Below are 20,379 nucleotides of genomic sequence, written 5' to 3' on the forward strand. Positions count from 1 at the left end.
TGCGGGGTGAGGGGATGCAGGGATGCGGGGATGAGGGGACGCCGGGATGCGGGGATGCTGGGATGAGGGGAGGCGGGGAGGCGGGGATGCGAGGGCTCCCAGGCTGGGTCACAGCAGGCAGTGGCTCCACTCTGGCTTCCACTCTCAGGACGCACCTGGGACCAGCTCCACGCTGCGGGGAGGCCAGAGCTGGAGAACCCAGGGCACCAGTACAGGCTGACAACCCGGCCAGACCCGGGCAACGCCCCGCATAGCTCGCCAGCCACAGGAGTCAGTGGCCTCCAGGAGACCCCAGCCCGGGGCATGAACCCAGCCCCCTCCGGCTCATGCGATGCCCACAGGGGACGAGCTGTTCCAGCCCCACCCCCACCCCCGCTTGCAGAATCGTGAGCCAAAGAAACAGCACTTTAAGAAATGAAATTGTGGACAAACTTGGAACACGGCCGTAGTGACTGGAATGGTGCCCAGGGTCATTGTAATCTCGAACAGATTAGGGACCAAGTCTCCAGCTCCAGGCCTGTGGGGTCAGGCAGCTCATTCCATGGAGGGAGGAAAATCGCAGGGGACCTAGAGGCCCTGGAGATGGGGGCTCCTTGGTCAGCTGACTGCAGCCAAGCCGAGAGAATGCCACGGCCAGACCTTTAGTTTCCAGAGATGCTGCAGTTCAACATTTTCATGGGAAAGTTTACCGTTTCCAAATGTCATCAATATTAAAAGAAAAAACCTCCACCATATGGACATAAGGAGACCTGCCTGAGGGCCACCACATCCAGCCACAGCCCACCAGCTTACAACCCCCTGAGGCTGCCCCAAGATGCAAGCGACAGGAAGGGCAGCCACCGGAAGGGCAGTTCACTGGCACGAACTTCAGGGGAAATAATTTAGCCATTTCACTTACTTTGCCTGAAGCCTATTAAAACAATTAAAGAAAAAACCCTACCCAAATCAAAGTGCCAACTGTAGCATGTCTTCTAGTAGCAAACTCGAGACAACCGAAATGAAAAGCAATAGGGAAATGATTATATTACTGAAGGTTTGTCAATCACATGGAATATTGGGAGCTATTTAAAAGGATAATACAGTAATCAGGACCATTAAACAGCCTAGAAAAATGTTATTGGTTGAAAGATCCGAATTCAAAATTGAAAAAGGGACAGAGTTATGTCAGGTAGTTGAGTCATTTTTTAGTTCATCAATTAATCCCATTAATTAGTTTTAATTATTAATTCAATTAGCTGTTTTAAGTAATTATAATTAATTTTAATTGTAATAATTTTTATAAATTAGTAATAAATTTATAGAATTTAGAAATTTTCTAATATATTTATAATTAATTTAATTAATCCTAATTAACCTTAATTACATTATGAAAATTAAAATTAAAATTAATTAACTTTAATAAATCAAATTTAACGTATGTGTAAGATGATAAATATATTTTGCTTAAAATCAGGGGAATATTATTACAAGTAAAAATACACCAAAATGCAGAAAGCAGACATGGGTCTCGAGAAGCCGTTTGGTGTGCCTACTTCAGTGCTAAGTGCTGCCACTTGGTAGTCAATTAAAATAAAAATAAGTGCCAGCACAGATACCAGATGCTCCGCCTTCAAGAAGCTTGCATTTGTGGAAGAAAAAAGACACTGAGTGTGTAAATGCAATAAAAAAAGGCCATTGTGAAGGACACGAAATAGGGCAGTGGGATAGAGAAGTGTGGCATGGGCAACAGGTGGGCTTCTTGGTTAGCTATAACAGGAACAGCCTCTTAGAAAGGTGATGTAAAGTAAAGGTCCTACCCCTCCAGGCAAGATGGAATGGACTCTTTGTGGCAATAAGATAGCTAATTATGGGCTGGGCATGGTGGCTCATGCCTGTAATCTAGCACTTTGGGAGGCTGAGGCGGGCGGATCACGAGGTCAGGAGTTTGAGAGCAGCCCAGGTAATATGGTGAAACCCCATCTCTACTAAAAAATACAAAAATTAACCCAGCGTGGTGGTGCACGCCTGTAGCCTCAGCGGAGGATTGCTTGAACCCTGGAGGCAGAGGTTGCAGTGAGCCGAGATGGTGCCACTGCACTCTGGCCTGGAGTGCAGTGAGACGCTGTCTCAAAAAAAAAAAAAAAAAAAGATAGCAAATTATAAACAAGCCCCGAGGCCATGCCAGGCAGGGGTTAAGGCAGGATGGAACCATCACAGGGTGCTTCCTTTCCTCTTTCACCTAAAGAAGCACTGGCCTTGAGGTAAGTAATATGAAAACAATTGCAGTTGTGACAATGAGATGATGCTAGATCCCCCTGTTCCACAAGCTGTAACTACAGCTCTGATTAGATAAGAGGCTGATTTCAGTAACTTTCTTCTGCTAAGACACCACTGACCACGGCCTGCTCTGGCGGGTGTACAGAGGTTGCACATTGAGTGCCTTTGTGCCCCTGTTCCACCCCTTGATGTACAGGGCCTAACTAGAATGCCTTGAAATGTTAAAAGTCAACACAGCTTGTATGTAACATACATGTTCACTCAGTACACATTCATTAGGACTCCTCCATAAATATTCATAGGATTCACCTATGAGTCATTGAATATGTAAACTTGGCCAACCCATTCAGCACAACTCCTGTCTCATCTTTCCCTCCCTCCAAGTGCCTGCTCTGGGTCTCTGCTTCCCAGCCTGTCAGGATGGCCACCTTGCAGGCTGCAGCCCTTTATAAGAAGTAAACTCTCCTTTCCAAATGCATGAACCTGGTGACTCTTTTGTTGGCAGTGATATCTGAGTTGATCCAAATAGTATCTGAACACCTTCCAACTTTTAGAGCATAGAAACTTTTTTCCAACCTCATCTAAATAACTTCTAAGCCTACTCTTTGATGTTTTAAAATCTATCTTCATTGGAAAGACAGATGTTCTACCAAAACACGAAAATCTTCATATGATTCCTCTGTCCAGGTCACGTCCCTCCAATCATTGCCCGTTCCCTGTCACCACCTCGGTCTTTCAAAATGCTCCAATTTATCTCCACTGTGGCTTCTCCTGAACTTCTGTGTATCTTCATTTTAAGTATTTTTCATTCACTTAGGACACAGCTTTTTACTCTACCTTATAGCATTACGACACGGCCAGCACTAGAAAACAACGAAAGAAAAAAATGCCCTCCTTTCACGTCTTTCTATATTAAACCACCCCCCAAATGGTGTGAACTCCCTAGGGCTGGCCCCACCATTTCTCTATTTTGTTTTCTCTAACCTCTGCCCTCTCTCTTCCACCTCCAGTATATGGCGTGGCACACTGGAAGTGCTCAAAAATGATTTAATAAATGAATGGTAAAATCACATAGGCAGGACATCCTGGCGCCAACGATGAATGAATGTTTACGGCAGATGTGACGCAGGTCCTCACTGGCACATGAAAAATACCAATGAATGGCAGCACTCATTATCTGTTGTCTGAACATGGCTTTAAGCAGTAGAGACATTAAAGCATCCTGTAATGTAGTGTAACTGTTCTCTCTCTCTGTCTCTTTTTTTTTTTGAGGCGGAGTTTTGCTCTTGTTGCCCAGGCTGGAGTGCAGTGGTACAATCTCAGCTCACTGCAACCTCTGCCTCCTGGGTTCAAGCAATTCTCCTGCCTCAGGCTCCCAAGTAGCTGGGATTACAGGTGTGTGCTACCAAAGCCAGCTAATTTTGTATTTTTTAGTAGGGTTGTGGTTTCCCCATGTTGGTCAGGCTGGTCCCAAATTCCTGGCCTCAGGTGATCCACCTGCCTCAGCCTTGCAAAGTGCTGGGATTACAGGCATGAGCTACCACACCAGGCCAAATTGTTCTCTCAGTGAGCACTTGCAACAATTCTTGAGGGTCAAGAGGAAACTCTGTTTTCTGGAGGTGGAAACAGAGGCACAGAGAGATGAAGTTGCACCCCCAGTTGCATTGAGAGTTGATGGCAGAGCCAATGGTCACACCCACTTGTTTCCCAGGTGGAGTCTGTCTTCTTCTCTTGAGGCTGCTGCTGACCCTCAATGGAACAGAGGCACACAGTGCCTCAGCAACCAGAAAGGCTCCTGGGCCTTTCTCAGAACCTGGGACCTGGAACTCTCTGCTATGAAATGCCTATCAAAGTCCTGGCTCTGGGAAGGGACCCCAAGTTCTTGTAATTCTGTCTGTGGATCATAGCAGGTTCTCTGATGGCTAGACACAGGGATCATAGGATCTTGGCTTTCAATGCTGAAGATTAATGTTGCACCACTGGCTCTTACTGAATTCTATTACAGTCAATAACTATACAAAACTAATCTCCACATGTGCTATAAAAATACCTTGAGGTCGCTAACTACCATGTGACTCCTTACCTGTGATAAAAATTTAAGCAGGAGAAGTTCTTAGTATTTGTTAAACAAAGCTCTGTATCCTTCAAAAAATGTCTGCTGTCTTGTCTCTGAAAATATGAGCCAATGTTCACTGAGTACTGCGAGGAGATGGGAGAGTCCCACACATGCACATGTGTCAACTTGTTTCTCACTCACAGGTCATTTTATGATTACTCCTACTTACATATGGGGAAACCAAGACACAAAAAGAGGAGTGCATTGCCAAAATGAACACAGCTAAAAGGCGGTAGGACTCTGCCACCTGCTGTGTAAAATGAGAGATTTCAGGCTGGCTGGGGTCCCCTTCCACTTGGGCAGCTGGGCAGCTCAGAGCGAAACGTGGGGCTCCCTGCGGCCGTTGTCACGTGGTTGATGTGTTCATGGTCTTCCTTCACTTCATCTTCTCAATTTTATTTACATTTTACTGTTTCCTGGTCTTTTTTCCTAGTGTCAGCTAACTCAAGCTTTATAAAATAAAGAAGAGTGAAAACACACACACATCAATATATGTACTTAAATGTTTCTGGGATGAATACTTTTAAAATAAGCATTAAACACAGATATTTCTATCTCCGTCTGAGCGACGAAGTCGTGAATGTTTTCCTCATGACTCTTCACGGGGTTTTGCCCTTATGTGCTGTACACTCAGGACTTGGCCCCGTGAAATGGACACAGCGAACACAGATGCGGGATGGTGACGTTTTCATGGTAGGACATCCTTCCTCTGTGGCACATGTGGAGTGAACTAGCTTACACGTGACACGGAGTCCACATCCTTCCAGGCCGGCCTCTGAGACGCCTGTCCTGGCCGAGAGGAACCACAGTCAGTCGCCGGGGCAGTAGTGCCCTCTTTTGGCCACTCCTCTCCTTCCTTAGTATAATTTAGGAAGACCTAAGACTTCACTTACCTCAACTGAATTGCCTGCCTTTAGTTTAGCCCCACCATTAGTCAACTCCAGCGGGAGGAGAGGTGGAGACTGACTCCTGCCTTACTTCCTGCCTGGTTTCTACGGAGGAGGACAGTGTGTGCACTGCCTGTGGGGGTGTGGGTCAGAAAAAACTTAGCAGCAACTGGTCTACCGCAAAATGACCTGCTTCCCCAAAGCTCAGACAACACCCAGTTCTCTAGGTTGTCGTGCCTTAAAGTGTTTTCTTCCTCCTTTTGTAAGTAGGCGAAACAGTCTTAAGCATAACCACACAGCTGTCGCACACACACAAAAAAATCACAGAAGATATTTGAAAGTGTGCTCTAACGAGTTATTTACTTAGATTGAAAACAATCCTTTGGTGGGATTTTTACCAGGAGATGAAGGGCAAATAAAATTTCAAAGTGGATTGCTAAGAAAATGACTGGCTCTGGCCTTCACAGAGACGAGGAGGAAGGCTACGTGGTTTTAGTTGTCTGTTTGCGGTTTTGAGCACTCAACGTGTGAACCATAGTGATGGCCTCTGTGCCAGAGTCAGCGCCTGGCACAAACTTTTCTCTTCAATGCGTCAATCAGTCTACACTCGGGGACTCTCTTCCCAGCTGAAATACAACACTATTGCCTTTTGACGTCACGGAGATCTTAGGTATGAGTGTCCTGCAGAGGTGGTTAGCAAAGGATGATGGCTTTCTGCTGTTTTCTCACATTCCTCGCTCATTCTTCGGATGCGTGGATGAAACAGCTGCCAAGAACCTAGAGATGACCTCGCTCATTCTTCGGACGCGTGGATGAAACGGCTGCCAAGAACCTAGAGATGACCTCGCTCATTCTTCCGATGCGTGGATGAAACGGCTGCCAAGAACCTAGAGATGACCATCGCACTATCACGGATGCCTAGTGCTCATGGGACATCAAGAATGGTTCCTAATGTACTTATGGGATTTACTCTCCTGTCAAGGAAAGACCTTTTCCTAAAGTGGGAGGGAACTGCTGCTCTCATTTAGAGTCACTGTGTACATTACAATTTAAAAAGAAATTGCATATATGCCTCCAAGGTTATACAGTCAAGACTAGTAGCCAAGATCATTTTAGTTTCTTTTCCTTCAGCACTCTGTGCCTTTAGAGTAGAGTTCTGTGTGCTGCAGGAAAGGGTCAGGAATGGGAAATTATTAAGGTCAACAGCAAAAGCCTCACAGCTCAACGGGCCCTTCCAGGTCGGCATCACTTGGGATTGTTAAACAGTGAGTGCAGAGGCCTCCGGGGCCAGCCTCCCCCAGGGTGGGATGAAATCAGGCCACCTCGGACCACAAGCTCCTCCCACTTCCCCCTTTGTTCTGACTCAACCTGAATCAGGCGTCAGCTGCAAAGGCCTGAAGGTGACTCTTGGGGAACTGCTTCCTGGTCACACTCACAGGCAGAAAGGCTTGGAATGTGGGAGCTAAGTTCATTCAGCAGATATGTGAGCCTTGCTCCAGTGTCCGAGGACCTGGGACCATCTCAGTAAACACAACAGGCAGAAGTATTGCTCTTCCTATCAAAACACAACCCAAGTTTGTGAAATGATGGAAATATTCTGCAGTTCCATCATTTCCAGTAGTTTTCACATTCAATCCTAGATAATAACTCTCCAAACTCAGTATCTCTCGGAAAAGGTTAAGGAGGGCTGCATTTAGAAGGAAAGGGCTGAGTATAGAAGATCTTTTTACGTGATATTGTATCCATGCTGTATATATACCTGTGTGTGTGTGTATTTGATGGTAACAGAACCACTCCCATTGTCACTAATAATCTTAAAAGCCATTAGCTAGGGGAATAATGATAAAGATGATGTTTACTTAAAAAAATCAGTAGGCTTAACCAAAATAATTCTAGAACTCACTTTTATTTACATGTAAATCCTAAAACTGTACATCTGTCTTTGTGCTTTTCTATTATGTCTTTATATATGTAGCTGAACTGTATAAGTAAAGAGATCATCTAAATGAATTTTTATTCTAGAGTTTTATAGGCAGATTTATTCTTAAAATCATCAAGACATCCCATTCAAACTCACAGCGTGTCTATTCTAGGAAACCCTGTGTTCTCCAGAGTGCAAGCTGATGCTCTAGTCACAGACGCGGCTGCCTTCAACTCCTTCCTCTTCTTCCTCTGCCACTTAGGATGGAAATCCCACTACTTGAAGGCAGTGAGTTATGCTCAGGCATGCCTCCAAGAAAATTCCTATAAAGATCGTAATAAAGTACGCAGAAGTCAGCAGAGCACTGAGTCCCTTCTGCACTTGCCTATCTCATTTCTAGTAAAGGAGTCCTCATTGCTTTCAGTCTCTGGGCCTTCGGGTTATGCTGATTTTCATGGACACTTAAGATATCAAAACAGTGGGCAACACTAAATCTATTTTATGTATGCTCGCTCAAGAAGGATGGAATTATAGAAAAGAAAGGACTTTTGAAAAAGAGCAAGTTAATCAGGAACAAAAAAAAATGGCATAAATGATCTTGACTAACAGGTGAAGTATAGAGAAGGGTCTTTCCATAAAGAGAATGTGGCCAGGAAGCCTGTTTGCCTTGAGTGTCGTCTGTAACCTACAGGGTGGGCTGATCTTGGGGAAAGGGATGCGTATTTTAGTAGCCACACAATCACTCCGTTTTCCTTCGACCTACAGTGAGTTCTCAGGATCTGAGCACATTTCATTTCACCCCTCTTTCTCTTTGCTTTAGGAATACATGGAGAAAATCAAAGAGCTGCGCACAGCAGAACACACCTGCTTTGAGGACCTGCATAGCCCTGTGGTCTTGGGCAAGTCACTGAGCTTCAGTGTCATGATGAGAAAAGTGGATCCAACCGCATTAATGTAAACCTCAAATGAGAACACGGTCATCCGCTCAGAGCGGAAGCAGAAACAAAGATGAATGCTAAGATTCTGTCCTAGTTCATTTTCTGTTACTGTAACTGAATACCTGAGACTGGATAATTGATAAAACAAACTTATTCCTTACAGTTCTTGAGGCTAGGAGTCCCAGGGCATGGCACCGGCATCTGCTCAGCTTCTGGTGAGTGTGCCATGACACAGTGGGTGGCACCGCATGGTGATACAGAGCGAGAGCTGGCTCAGGCCTCTCTTCCTCTCCTTACAAAGCCACTGGTCTCATCAGGGACCCCACCCCAATGCCCTGATGACTAGGTCTCTGCTCCTAGTTACATTCCAAAGGCCTCATGTCCAATCAACATAGAAATTTAGGGGTTAAACTTCCAACACATGAAATTTGGGGGACACATTCAAACCATAAAAATACGTAAAGGCAATTTATATTCAATAAGGCAATACAAAAAAGTAAAATTCTGCAGACAACAGTTATTTCCCAATGTCTTCTGAGTCACTCTTTGTGGTTAAGATAAACACCACAGCATCCAGGCTTTGGTGCAATTTCATCTCCTCATTAGTTATTTTTTACGAGCACTGCTAGGCTTCCCGATGCTCACACAGGGTTGGACAAACAGATGATCAGAGAAATACCATATAGTGAGGCAAAGCCTGGGAAACGCTGAATGTCTACGTATGCAACAAGGCATACAAGCAAAAACAAAACTGAGATGGGAAAGGATTGTGGGAGGGGAGGAAGAGGCTCTATCTGCCACATATCTACACAGTAGACATTTTAATTTTTTTCAGACAGGGTCTTGCTCTGTCGCCCATGCTGGAGTGCGGTGGTGCAATCATAGCTCACTGCAGCCTTAACCTCCTGGGACCAAGTGATCCTCTCAACTCAGCCTCCCAAGTGTCTGGGGCCACGGGTGCATGCCACCACACCTGGCTAATTTATTTATTTTTTATAGAGACAAGGTCTCATATGTTGCCCGGGCTGGTCTTGAGCTCCTGGGCTCAAGTGATCCTCTAGCATAGACCCCACGAAGTGTGGGATTACAGACATGAAGCAATGAACCCAGCCTCTATGTTTTTAGTAATGAGAACAGATCCATAGATCACCCATGTAATTAATACATCAAAGGCTTCCCCGAGTGAGCGTGCAGGTGCACGCCATCACCACGTGGCGCCATGTTGCCGACGTCGCATCACCTACCAAACACTTCGTTGTCCTCCGAGGTTGTCCGTGAAAGTCCACCCAGGTTTGTCTTTTTTTCAGATTCTCCCCTGTTAGTTTCACCATTCTGGAAAAAGAAAACACAACAAACACTTCTCTTAAGATAAACTGTTTTATCAACAAAGTAATTGTAATGCATTTGTCTCTTTATAAATTTTTTATCAGATAATCAGTTTCACACCTGTTTTCAAGATAGAAGATAGAGCCTTGGTTCAGAGGGGGTTTTCTGTGCAGGATTCTGGATTCTGGATTCTGAATTCTGGCTTGTTTTCTCCGCCTAAGCACCTAAGCACTTTCTGGACCCAGTTGGTTTAGTTTTATACAAAAAAACTGGAATATCAGCCTAGGTAAAATAAATTAGCTACACGCCAAGGGTGAGCCCACATAGTTACTGCTTTAGATTCTAAGTGACACTGTGCGGCAGAACTGACACCAAGCCTTACTTCTCCAGTGACACTTTTGGCTAACTGGAACCAGTCAGGACCACTTGGATGGAAGAATGAGCCCTTTTAGGGACAGAAAACGAAGCTGATGTTCGGAGGCACCTCTGTATTCTGGGGGAGGACGCAGCCTGCTGTCGGGGGGGCCAGGCCACCGGCCACTCCTTTGGGAATCTTCAGCTTCAGAGTTTCTTCCCTGGGCCTCCCTCTGCCTGTTGTTTGGGGCCCAAATGGCAGTGTGAGCTTGTTTTTTGAGTTTAAAATTTTCAGTACATAGTTCAATCACCAGTGCAGAGAGAAGATATGGTTCAGCTTCTTGATATTTTTGTAATCAATTTCACTTGACTATTTTGAAATGTCACACTTGCACACTAATGATTCAAATGCTCTGGAAAGTGCACAGCGGCTGTGTGCTGAAACCTCGGGGTCTCCTGGATGCCCCCTCCTCCTCTGGGAGGCAGCTGGCATTCCCAGCTTCTTCCAGACTTTGCACAATCATCTGGGCACGTTCAGACAATGGCACGTGTATTCTTTTCCCTCCTTTCTGTCTTCACATAAATGGCATCACACTGTGGATGATATGCTCCTTCCTGCTTTTGCCAGGGAAAGAGGGATCCTGGAGGTGACATCATGACAGCACGCACAGAGCTGCTTGCACAGCCCGCTAGCATATCAGTTACTGTTCACATCTCGCCATGCTCCACGACCACCATCCAGCTTGTTCACATTTGTGTTTTTCAATCCTAACCGTGTTGCACTAATTCCTGTTCACTTCTCAGAATGCACATGGGCAAGGAGCATTTCTGGAGGAGGAATGAGTCACACTGGAGCCTTTCACTGAGTGGGCATCAGTGCTGTGGGCAGCCGCACTGGTCCTGGTGCCACCCACCAGCAGCACCAGGAGGCTGCTTCTCTCAGCTGCCACTCCCTGCAGCGCCCCACCCTGGTCTCTGCCCTTAACTTTGTACCAATTTTCCACCCAATCTCTCATTTCCTAGGAGCATTTAACCCAGGACCATAAGATGTGCATAGTCTCAATTTTACATTCTTTTCTTTCTGGAGAGAGGGGCAGGCACAGCCATTAAGACCACCCTGAAGTCTGATTCAGACCTAGTGTGACTCACTTATGTACTGCAGGCTGTTTGTTCCTGGAGAGAAGTCCAGCCCTCTGAGCTCACACCAGCCAGGGCCCCACACTCCGCCTCCTGGTCACTAAGAGCCCTCTCTGGAAACCCTCCGTCCCGTGTGTGTGTGTGTGTGTTTGTGTGTGTGTGTGTGTGTGTGTGTGCATGTGTGTGTATCCATTCCCATCCCTGGGCAGACAGGAGGGGATGGTTGGGCGAGGTCCCCACCAACCAATGTCCACGGCACTGTTTCTACAATGCAGTGCTGTCTGGTGTGATTAACAGATAAAAAACACATGGGTTATTGGACTCACAAAATTGAGGAGGGAAGAATTTGCCTTCACGTTGTGAAATAAAATTGGTAAGAAGACACTGGTTTGGACTGAGCTCCTGCACTGGGACCAGCAGACGCTCCCAGTGTGAAGTATGGTACCAAGCCCAGATGAAGATCTTTACCTTCTGAGAAATCAGGAGAGGTAACAGCCTAATTTCCAAGCAGGCCAGGTTTCGCCCAGATGATGAGGAAGTCCCGTCTGCTTTAACCTTTATAGGGAAGTCACCTTGGAACCACCCACACATCCGCCTGCATTTTGTTTTCTGTGTCTGCTTTCTTTGGTCTCTGTTTATAAACGAACCTCCTCTGCTCGGCTTATCGGAGCACTCATTCTGTTTTGTAGAAACAGGTGTTGCCTGATTCTAGAATGACCGATTCTAGAATGACCGATTCTAGAATGACTGATTCTAGAATGATTCTAGAATGACAAGGTGTTTAGGTTTGTTGTAACTTTGTGTGCACCTGCCAGGCTTCTGTTGCTGGTTGGCTGGTGTAGAAACCAAGCTGCTGCTTTCCAGATTGCGAGTCCCAGAGTCCCACGAGACAGTTACTAACAAGCAATGAAATGCAGATAATGTTCAAACTCACTAGTAATCAAAGAAATACAGAGCAAAACAAAAATGAGATTTCTTTTTAACACAACCAAGTAGAACAAAAACTGATTTCTGGCATTGCTAGAGATGTGGTGGGACAGAAACTTCCCCGGGACTGGAATAAACACTCTCAGCCTCTTTGGGACAAACAGCAGCAGCCACCACCACAGAGCTGAGCCTTGGGGGCCTCACCTCGGGGCCTCTGACCTCACCCTCATGGCTTCCAGGCTCCCAGCAGCCTGTGACCTTCTGTGGATTTTCATGTGTCTCTATTACAGAAACTCAAAACAGCTCACTGTTTTACTCACCTCTCTGTGACGCGGTGAACGCTTTGAGAACAAGGACCATGCCTTACACACCTTCCTATCCCTCACGCCTAGCACAGTGCCTGGCACCCAGCGAGAGCTTTTTAAACATAGGTAAAATGGATTGTTTCTCTTTCACCAGAGGGAGCCAAAGATAGCTGACTATGTACACTTTTCATATCTATCCAGTTAATTTTAGAAGACAGTAAAACCTGGAAAATAAATAATTTCCCGATAGTCTTTCCTCAGCTACGAATTCATGTCATATTTTTTTTTACATCTAGCTTCTATGCTAATAGCAGATCATATTCTTCGCTAATGACAAAATAATAAGTGTTATTTAAGAACCAATTAATTAAGTACGATTCAGCTACCACCGTTATACATCATAGATGCATTTTCTTCATGCTTAATGTCTCTCCGAGCGGGACACGGCTAGGACCAGCAGCGTCTTCCCGTTGGCGTGGGTAGCCCTTCTCACTGGAGAGTAGAATAATGCCGCATATTAGAAATGAGGCATTTCAGATGCGGAGTGAAAGCTGATATTTACATCACATCACTTTGCTTTAAGTGCGTGGAGAGGGTAACCTAGCAGCAGCCACTTCTCTGTATCCACTTCCTAGGCTGGTTTCGAGGCTGTGGGCAGCAAAAGCGTGAAGAGGAAGTTTGTGTCCTGTGCACCAGCCTGTGCGCACGTCGGTCCCACCGCGATGGTGCGTCCACTCTATTTATCCCTCACACCAAAGTGGCCACAGGTAGACCGTGAATAGTGATGGCAGACAGGACTCCAAAGCTGCCATTTTCTCCACCTTCTCAACTCAACTCTCTGATGGTTCAACATCTCTAGGTCATACAGGGACACAGCACGTGTGCAGAAAGTACACACTGGCCTGGGAAATTTCATGACTAATTTCTACTCAAATATAAGGCTTGTTTTTGAGACCCGATATTGCTATTCCAAAAAAAAAAATAATAATGCCCTACGATGAACACATTTCCTGTAAGCAAAATGTCTACTAGCAGAATGAATAATAATGGAGATGATGTGTCAAAAGTGATGTGATTTTCATGATGATAAAACAAGAGCTTCCTGCAGACTTGTAAGAGGGGATGGGTCCTGGTGGCTCAGGCCCCCCTGCGCCATTGCCCAAAAGAGTTCAAGTCTGAGTCCAAATGGAACCTGTCACTGTAGGTGTCGACATGCATTTCAAGCAAGGATGGCTGCTTCATACTATTTGCAGCAATTTTCTTTTTCATCAGCCTAAATATGTGGGCGCTGACCTGTGTAAGAATCTATTTCTTATCCATAACAATTTTAGAAGGTGTGTGGGAATGTGCCGCAGAAGCCCCAAGAAGCGAACACATTCTCCTGCATCGTAAGGAGCATGAACAGCTCGGGACGTCAACACGCATGGTGAAAGATGACAGAGAAAAAAGTGTATCTTTTTTTGGAACAAACGAAATGACAGTCTCCTAATCCATTATACACCGGCAATTAGTCTCATTTTCTCTGTGTGTAAAAACACAAAAACAAAAAACCTCTACCCAGCCTTGACCGTTAACCCTTAAGTGACGAGTTTTCCCTGGCGTCAGTGTGGCCCGGCACAGGGCTCTGGGGCAGGTGACCGGAGGGGCTCTGGGAAATCAGAGGTCCACCCTCTCCCGCCCCGGGGAAGTGCAATTCCGTTTTCTTCATCAGAACCAGTGGAGAAGCAAAGGATAGCATGGAGTCAAACTTTCCAAAGCAGTCACAGCCAGGACGTCGGCAGGTGGAATCCTGGTTGGTTTTGAGGACCCCACTCAGCTGCTTGTTTCTGCGTAGCCAGAGCGTCCAGCCAAGTCTGAGAGATCTCCTACTAGGTATAGCTACTCATGTACGTGCACACATGGCACGCACATGCACACACGCACACACACGTTGTAGGTGAAAATACGCTTATAATTAGCCTTACATTTTTAAAAGATTGATGGTCTGGAGGTGGCAATTTCAGGAGGAATGGCCCAGAGGGTAAGTTTCTAATCACCACAAAAAAGGCTGAGAGAGAGGAAAACACTTGCTTGCTATTGCTACAAACATTATACAGCATATTCTCAAAGTCCTGATTCAGACTAGAAACTGCTTATCACGAGAGGAAGGTGTTGAAACATGTTACAAAGTGACTCTCACCTGCAAAACCAGTTGTATGTTAGACTTGGAGTCATGGTCCACCACAGGCTGCTTTATTCAACACAGCTAAGAACTGATTTTGAGAATTTTTCATTCCCTTAAAAAATACTGCATTTCCCGAGATGTCCTAAGCTTGTCCAGCCCGTCTTATCTTGTTGTTGCTATTCTGTTCTGTTTTGTTTTAGGCTTTTCGCAACCTGAAGCCATGTTAGTTTCTGTCTCTAGTGATAACCAGAACAGAGGGATGAGGAAGCGGCTTTACTGACCCAACCAGAAACAGAAACTAAGAACCCACGACTGTATTCTCTCCTTGGACACTCGAAGCCTTGAGTGGAGAATCACTGGCCTAGAAGCAGATAAAAGTCTTGTCTGGTTCTGTGTCCTCAGTACCTTGCCACTCACCCACTCGTTCCCACCCATGCTTGCACCAAACCCTGCCCAGGAGCTGAGCATACAAAGAAAATAAGGTAGTAAGCCAAATCAGGTGCTTCAAAAAGAAAGCTAGAAAAGCAAGCCCAGAATGTCAGATGGCGACGATCCAATTAAACATGGTGAGCCAAGCCCTGTCCGTCACACTGGAGAGTGTCAATGTAGGAAATGCACCGTGTTTATTTTTTCTGAGATTTCCCAGAAGAAAAATTACACAGTGATTCATATTTCTAAAATTCCTAGGATGTTTAACAAGAGAAGTTGCAACTGCCTTCCCCCTTCCTTAAAGCAACATGTTCCTTCTGAATCTTATACTTGACTGACCTTCTTTTAAAAACAAAACAAACAAACAAAAAAAAACCAAACCCAGCCGAAACTTCCTATGACATCACGGGCGACACAGTCATATGCGGCACCTATATACCAGCTGCTTGGCCTTTAAAGGCTTAGGATCCTGCCGGCGTACACACCCCTCCGCCTCCCCTCACCTCCTGCCTCATAATTCTCATCTCATTTCTATGCACAAATCTGAATATGGCCTGTTGTTTCTCACAGCACCACACATATTTTGAGCCTTAGGTCATTTTGGAGGGGATGCTACTAAAAGGCAGATATTTCTTTAAGTTTTCTTTACCTTCTGCCATATTCCCTGCCGTAGACAGATCTAATCCACCCAGATCTTTGCAGAAAATAGTTCAGGGGCATCAGGGTCTGCAACACATGTACGTCGTATCAAAATCATTACTTGCATGACAGCCAAGACCTCAGGCTCTCAGAAGCTGACTGGCTGGGTAACAGGGAAAATAATTAAGTTTCTGTACCTCTGTCTGCTCAGCTTTGAAATGAACGTTATAATCCTACTTTTCTGTGTGGTCACTGTGAAGAGCATTCAGTAAGTGGAAATTGCTTTTTTGCAGCACACAAAACTATTGAAAATGCAGATCAGTAGCCTCTTAGCTTGACACTGTCATCCGAAGAAGCCCTTATTTCTTTCCCAGAACCATCACAGCCACCTCTCAGGGGCTCTGGCCCGGGACTCCTGGTGTGGCAGCAGAAACAGGTGATCGTGCACCAGGGGGATGTGGTGCCGCCCGCAGCGCAGCTACTCAAAGTGAGATCTTAAGCGAGTCAAGCTCCCTCCACCTCAATTTCCCCATGAAGATAATGGTCCCCATCTTGCGGCATCATTATGAGGACTGCAGATGTGCACATTTCTCTGGAGGAAAGCTCACTGCTTTTAGGACGCCTGGCCTGTTCAGCCATCGTCAGCAGTAGTCAACCCTCCTCGCTGGCAGCAACATGTTCTTTCGGAGTCTCCGCCCACTGCCATTGCCCTGTCTTGGATTCCTCTCCAATTAATCCATGTCAGACATTTCTAGGAGTTCGAATGAAACTTGGTTGAGAACGAATACTTCCAAATACTTTTTCAGGATCCAGAATCTGTTCAGCTAATTTCATTTCCAATCCCAGAAAGTCAAAGGTTGATCAGGTAGAGGTAAACCGGCTTATTTTCATCTTACATATTTTGCTCTCTTTAAACTTTTATAAGTATTTTATATGTATATATATAAAAAGACTGGATTATAAAAGGAATTTCAGCATTATCTAGTTTTACAAAGAGGGTCAACGCTAGGCTTATGTTAAGAACAGTGGTACATCTGAGATTTTATCTACTCGAAAGCTAAGTTTTGTGGATGCTCATGAAGGAATGAGATTCCTGGGTCAGAGACAAAGGGCGAGTTACTCTTCACAGCAGTACCGACATTTCACCATTTTGGCATAGGTTCCCTAATACCCAGTTCACACAGGAGCCATGTGAAAGGGCCCAGGTAGCTGTCTGTATGCAGTGGGTTGAGTGGCAGGAAAGGAACCCCCATATAGAAAACCTGAATTCTTTAGAATTGTCAGTAGCTCTGCCAGTGCCCTGCTCCAGAGGGAGACATTATATCTTCCAAGACCTGTCATCTGCTGCACATAGACACACTGTCTATCTTCTCAGCCTGTTCATTATGTAAACATCCTGGAAAAAAATAGTCCAGAATAAGGGTGGATCCTGCCTGGCTTGCAGGACATGCAGACCCTGCTGAAAACTAACAACTGCCCTTCAGCCAGCTTGATGGGTGTATTCTCTTGCCTTCTGCCAGTTCACAGTCAAACCCAACTTCACACATTTTATTCTCAAGCTAAAAGATCACCATGATAACTGTTACTTTCGATGTACTTATCGGAAATGAAATGAGATAGACTTTCACAATGAGAAAGACTGTAGAGACCAGCCCAACCACTCATCTCACCACCAAGGCCAGGAGCAGTGACGCCGACTTGTGCACATTCACAGGGTCCTTAGCTCAGAGATGAGACCAAAACCTTGGGCAAATGCATAGAAAGGGTTGCTTCTGATCTGAACAGAGGTCTGAGGATTGTGCAGCTGGGACCCCAGTCTGGGGTCCTTGGAGGTAGACAGTGCCACGTAGGGGCATTGATTTTTCTGTTTCTCCCACTTTTAGGCTTAGCTGCTTCTAGAAAGGTCCATGAGACTTGTACTGATTGTGGGGTCAGAAGACGATGGGTTCAGTGAGCCCGGGTCTCAAGGGAAATGGATAGGTTTCCAAGTTTACTTCTCCAAAGGAGTCAGAAACTGCGGAGTTAGGCCATACGTATCACACTTTTGTAGGATTCTTTTTCTTTGGTCAACAGGACCATAAGCCTGTGATATGGAAAGGCCATAAGGCTTTGGCAGCAAGCTACAAGGAGAACTGGGCTTCAGTGTCTGGCCCCCATCCAGGCCTGGGAGGAGGAGACGCTCAGGGAACATGGTGAGAGTGGTGGGGTCAAAGGAAAACAAGCAGGGGCCACTGCGGGAAGGAAAGGGAACCCAGGCACAGCTGGGGTGGAACCAAAGTCCATGATTTCATGGGAAATCGATTTCCAGACACAGCCTGCATTCCTCAACCTCAGTTCAGTGCAGAACGCCCTTATAATTGCGTAACCGTTGGAGTATCATTAGCAGTGCCTGCCTAGGCGGTCTACGTCTAATATGCAGTGCAAGTGAACAGCCAGTAAGAAACATTCATGTAAAGATCACAGCAACTAAATAGAAAATTACAAACAAAAGTTTTAATTTATCTGTAATCAGTTTGCTAAATTGTGTTTAGATTATCCACATGTTCTAGGGAATACTACCTTGGATTTTAAAAAAACTGTGGGTGTTTAAAGAGGATACTGCAGGAAAAACGAACCTCTAAATATCTAAAAGACTATCTGATAGAGCTTGTGAGATCTCAATCCGTCCTCTCCCAGATCCAGAATGGAGGAGAAGCGGCTTCTCTAATGGCAGGTGCAATCACTGAAGTATCTACTCTCTTGCCCTTCTTGTCTGGAAGCTTCTCCCAGGGATGGAATCACCTTCTGGAGATGTGGTTTCTGCATCAAATAGGGTGCATTTATTAATTACCTTTGAGCAAAATGAGTGAATTTTTGCACAAACCATGAAACTATGTTTTTGTTATAGCTAACATTAAAATGGAATTGATAAGAGAAAACACTCCTAACTCCTCTTAAAAGGATAATGAATCGTATGATACATTTAGCCATCCATCAAAACGTCCATCACATGCACCGCTGGCCTAGAGAGTGCCTGACACATCCATACGGCAGTGAGAAGGTGGGTCCTCTGCCCCCTCCAGGAGCAGCGGGCTGAGGGTGTCGCTGCAGCCCCCAGGGTTTGGGAGAGGATGGGGCTGAGGGTGCTGCCACCTGATTTTGCTATGCAAGCCCCTCTTTGACTATAGCAGAGAGAAGAAAACTGCCAAAACACGATGATGTTTTGCTTAGAGACAAACTGGTTTCTACTGCTTTGAAGACCTGCGTGAACTTGTCTTGAATGCACACATGGAAGAGCTCTGTTTAACATCCTCAGAACAGGTGGTTTTAAACGCACAGGAGCCAATCACCCATAAAACCGTGCACACCGCACTAAGGGGACTTTCCATACAGAACAATATGAAAATCTGATGGAAGAGATTAGGCTAAGAGTGGAAATGAAATTAGGCATTATACTATTGACTGCAAATTGTGTGGTGGACATTACTATTAGACCCTTGCTGGTCTCAGGGGGCTGTTGGCCTTCAAAGGCAATGAGCATAAAATGCTCATCTGAATATCATACCTTAATGCATACGGAGGGATTCAATTAAATGCATCACGAACCTTCGCAATCTTTCAAACTTTGATTTGAATAAATCGAAGAGCACTGTGAGTGTGAGTTATGGAATGGCGGTGACGGTTTATGCTATTCAACTGGCAGCCTTTAATTCAGAATCGACTGCGTGTCCCTCAGTGTGATGTGTGAAAGAGGGCTGCCCGGGTTTGCACACTTGTCCCAAGGAGAGGCGAGTCCGTTTTCCTTTCCTGGAATTGGACTGGCCCTGGTGGTCCCGCTAACACAGCAGGGTGGGTTTGGCACTGTGCTGGCACTTGGCCTGACCTTAATGAGGACCTCTTGAGTCAACAGGTGGGCTGTTTGATTGCCCCACAGGGGAGTCCACTTGGGGAGGTCCTGAGATCACATGGAGAGGGGAGCCTGGTGAGGCAGTTTCCCAGCAGCTCCCCCTGGCCCAGCTGTACCTGCAGAGGGCTTGGGCCATGCAGAGGCCTCAGCTGCCCTCTGAGACCATCGAGGCGGTACCATTGCTGCTGAGTCTACCTGAATCCCGGCTCAAAAAGTCCGGAGAGCTAATGCAGCTGCAGCGGCTTCAGTGCTGAGGTTTGCAGTCATTCGTTCCGTAGCAATGCAAAGCTGGAACGACTGTGCTTGCGGCTGTTTCACGTCCTTCCACCCTTCCTGACCTTCCGCAGAGCAGTTATTATTAAATATATTGGTGACCACTCAAGTTAAAAATGTGTTTAATGATTCTTGAGAAAAGGGCCACTCACACAAATTTTTGAGTATGAGGTTAAACACACACCTGATTCCAGCCAGCAGGCGTGCAAACCACCAGGAGCTCAAGCTCCCAGACACAGGGACCAGCGCTGAGAGCATTCTGGGGCCAGGCGCCGAGGCACCAATCCCACTCCACCCTTAATAGCTGTGCGATCAAGGGCAAGTGGCTCAGTGTCTCTGTGCCTCTGTTTCCTCGTTTGTACAAGAGGGAGAATAATAGTACCTCTTATTGTTATCAGGAAGACAAAGAGAGTTAATATTTACAGAGTGCCTGGCACAGATTTAGTGCCGTGTGTTTGGTATAAAATTAAAATAAAACAGGCCGGGTGTGGTGGCTCATACCTATAATCCCAGCACTTTGGGAGGCTGAGGCGGGAGGATCACCTGAGGTCAGGAGTTCAAGACCAGCCTGGCCAACATGGTGAAACCCCATCACTACTAAAAATACACAAAGATTAGTTGGGTGTGGTGGTAGGCACCTGTAATCCCGGCCACTTGGGAGGCTAAGGCAGCAGAATTGCTTGAACCCGGGAGGTGGAGGTTGCCGTAAGCACTCCAGGCTGCACTCCAGCCTGGGCGACAAGAGTGAGACTCCGTCACAAAATAAATAAATAAATAAATAAATAAATAAATAAATAAATAAATAAAATAAGATAAAATAA

At 45.8% G+C, this 20,379-nt stretch overlaps 1 protein-coding gene across 4 annotated transcripts in view; it reads right to left on the reverse strand.

The window, feature by feature from the left end:
• Positions 1-20,379, reverse strand: part of MBP (myelin basic protein) — a 157,104-nt gene that overhangs the window by 82,520 nt on the left and 54,205 nt on the right. For all 4 annotated transcript variants that reach the window (XM_017866100.1, XM_017866102.1, XM_017866099.1 and 1 more), the window contains exon 3: positions 9,363-9,450. In XM_017866100.1, coding sequence (XP_017721589.1) covers positions 9,363-9,450 — 88 coding nt within the window. The remainder of the gene's footprint in view (positions 1-9,362; positions 9,451-20,379) is intronic.

Source organism: Rhinopithecus bieti, unplaced genomic scaffold, assembly GCF_001698545.2.
Source record: "Rhinopithecus bieti isolate Rb0 unplaced genomic scaffold, ASM169854v2 scaffold_84002, whole genome shotgun sequence".
Lineage (NCBI taxonomy): Eukaryota > Metazoa > Chordata > Mammalia > Primates > Cercopithecidae > Rhinopithecus > Rhinopithecus bieti.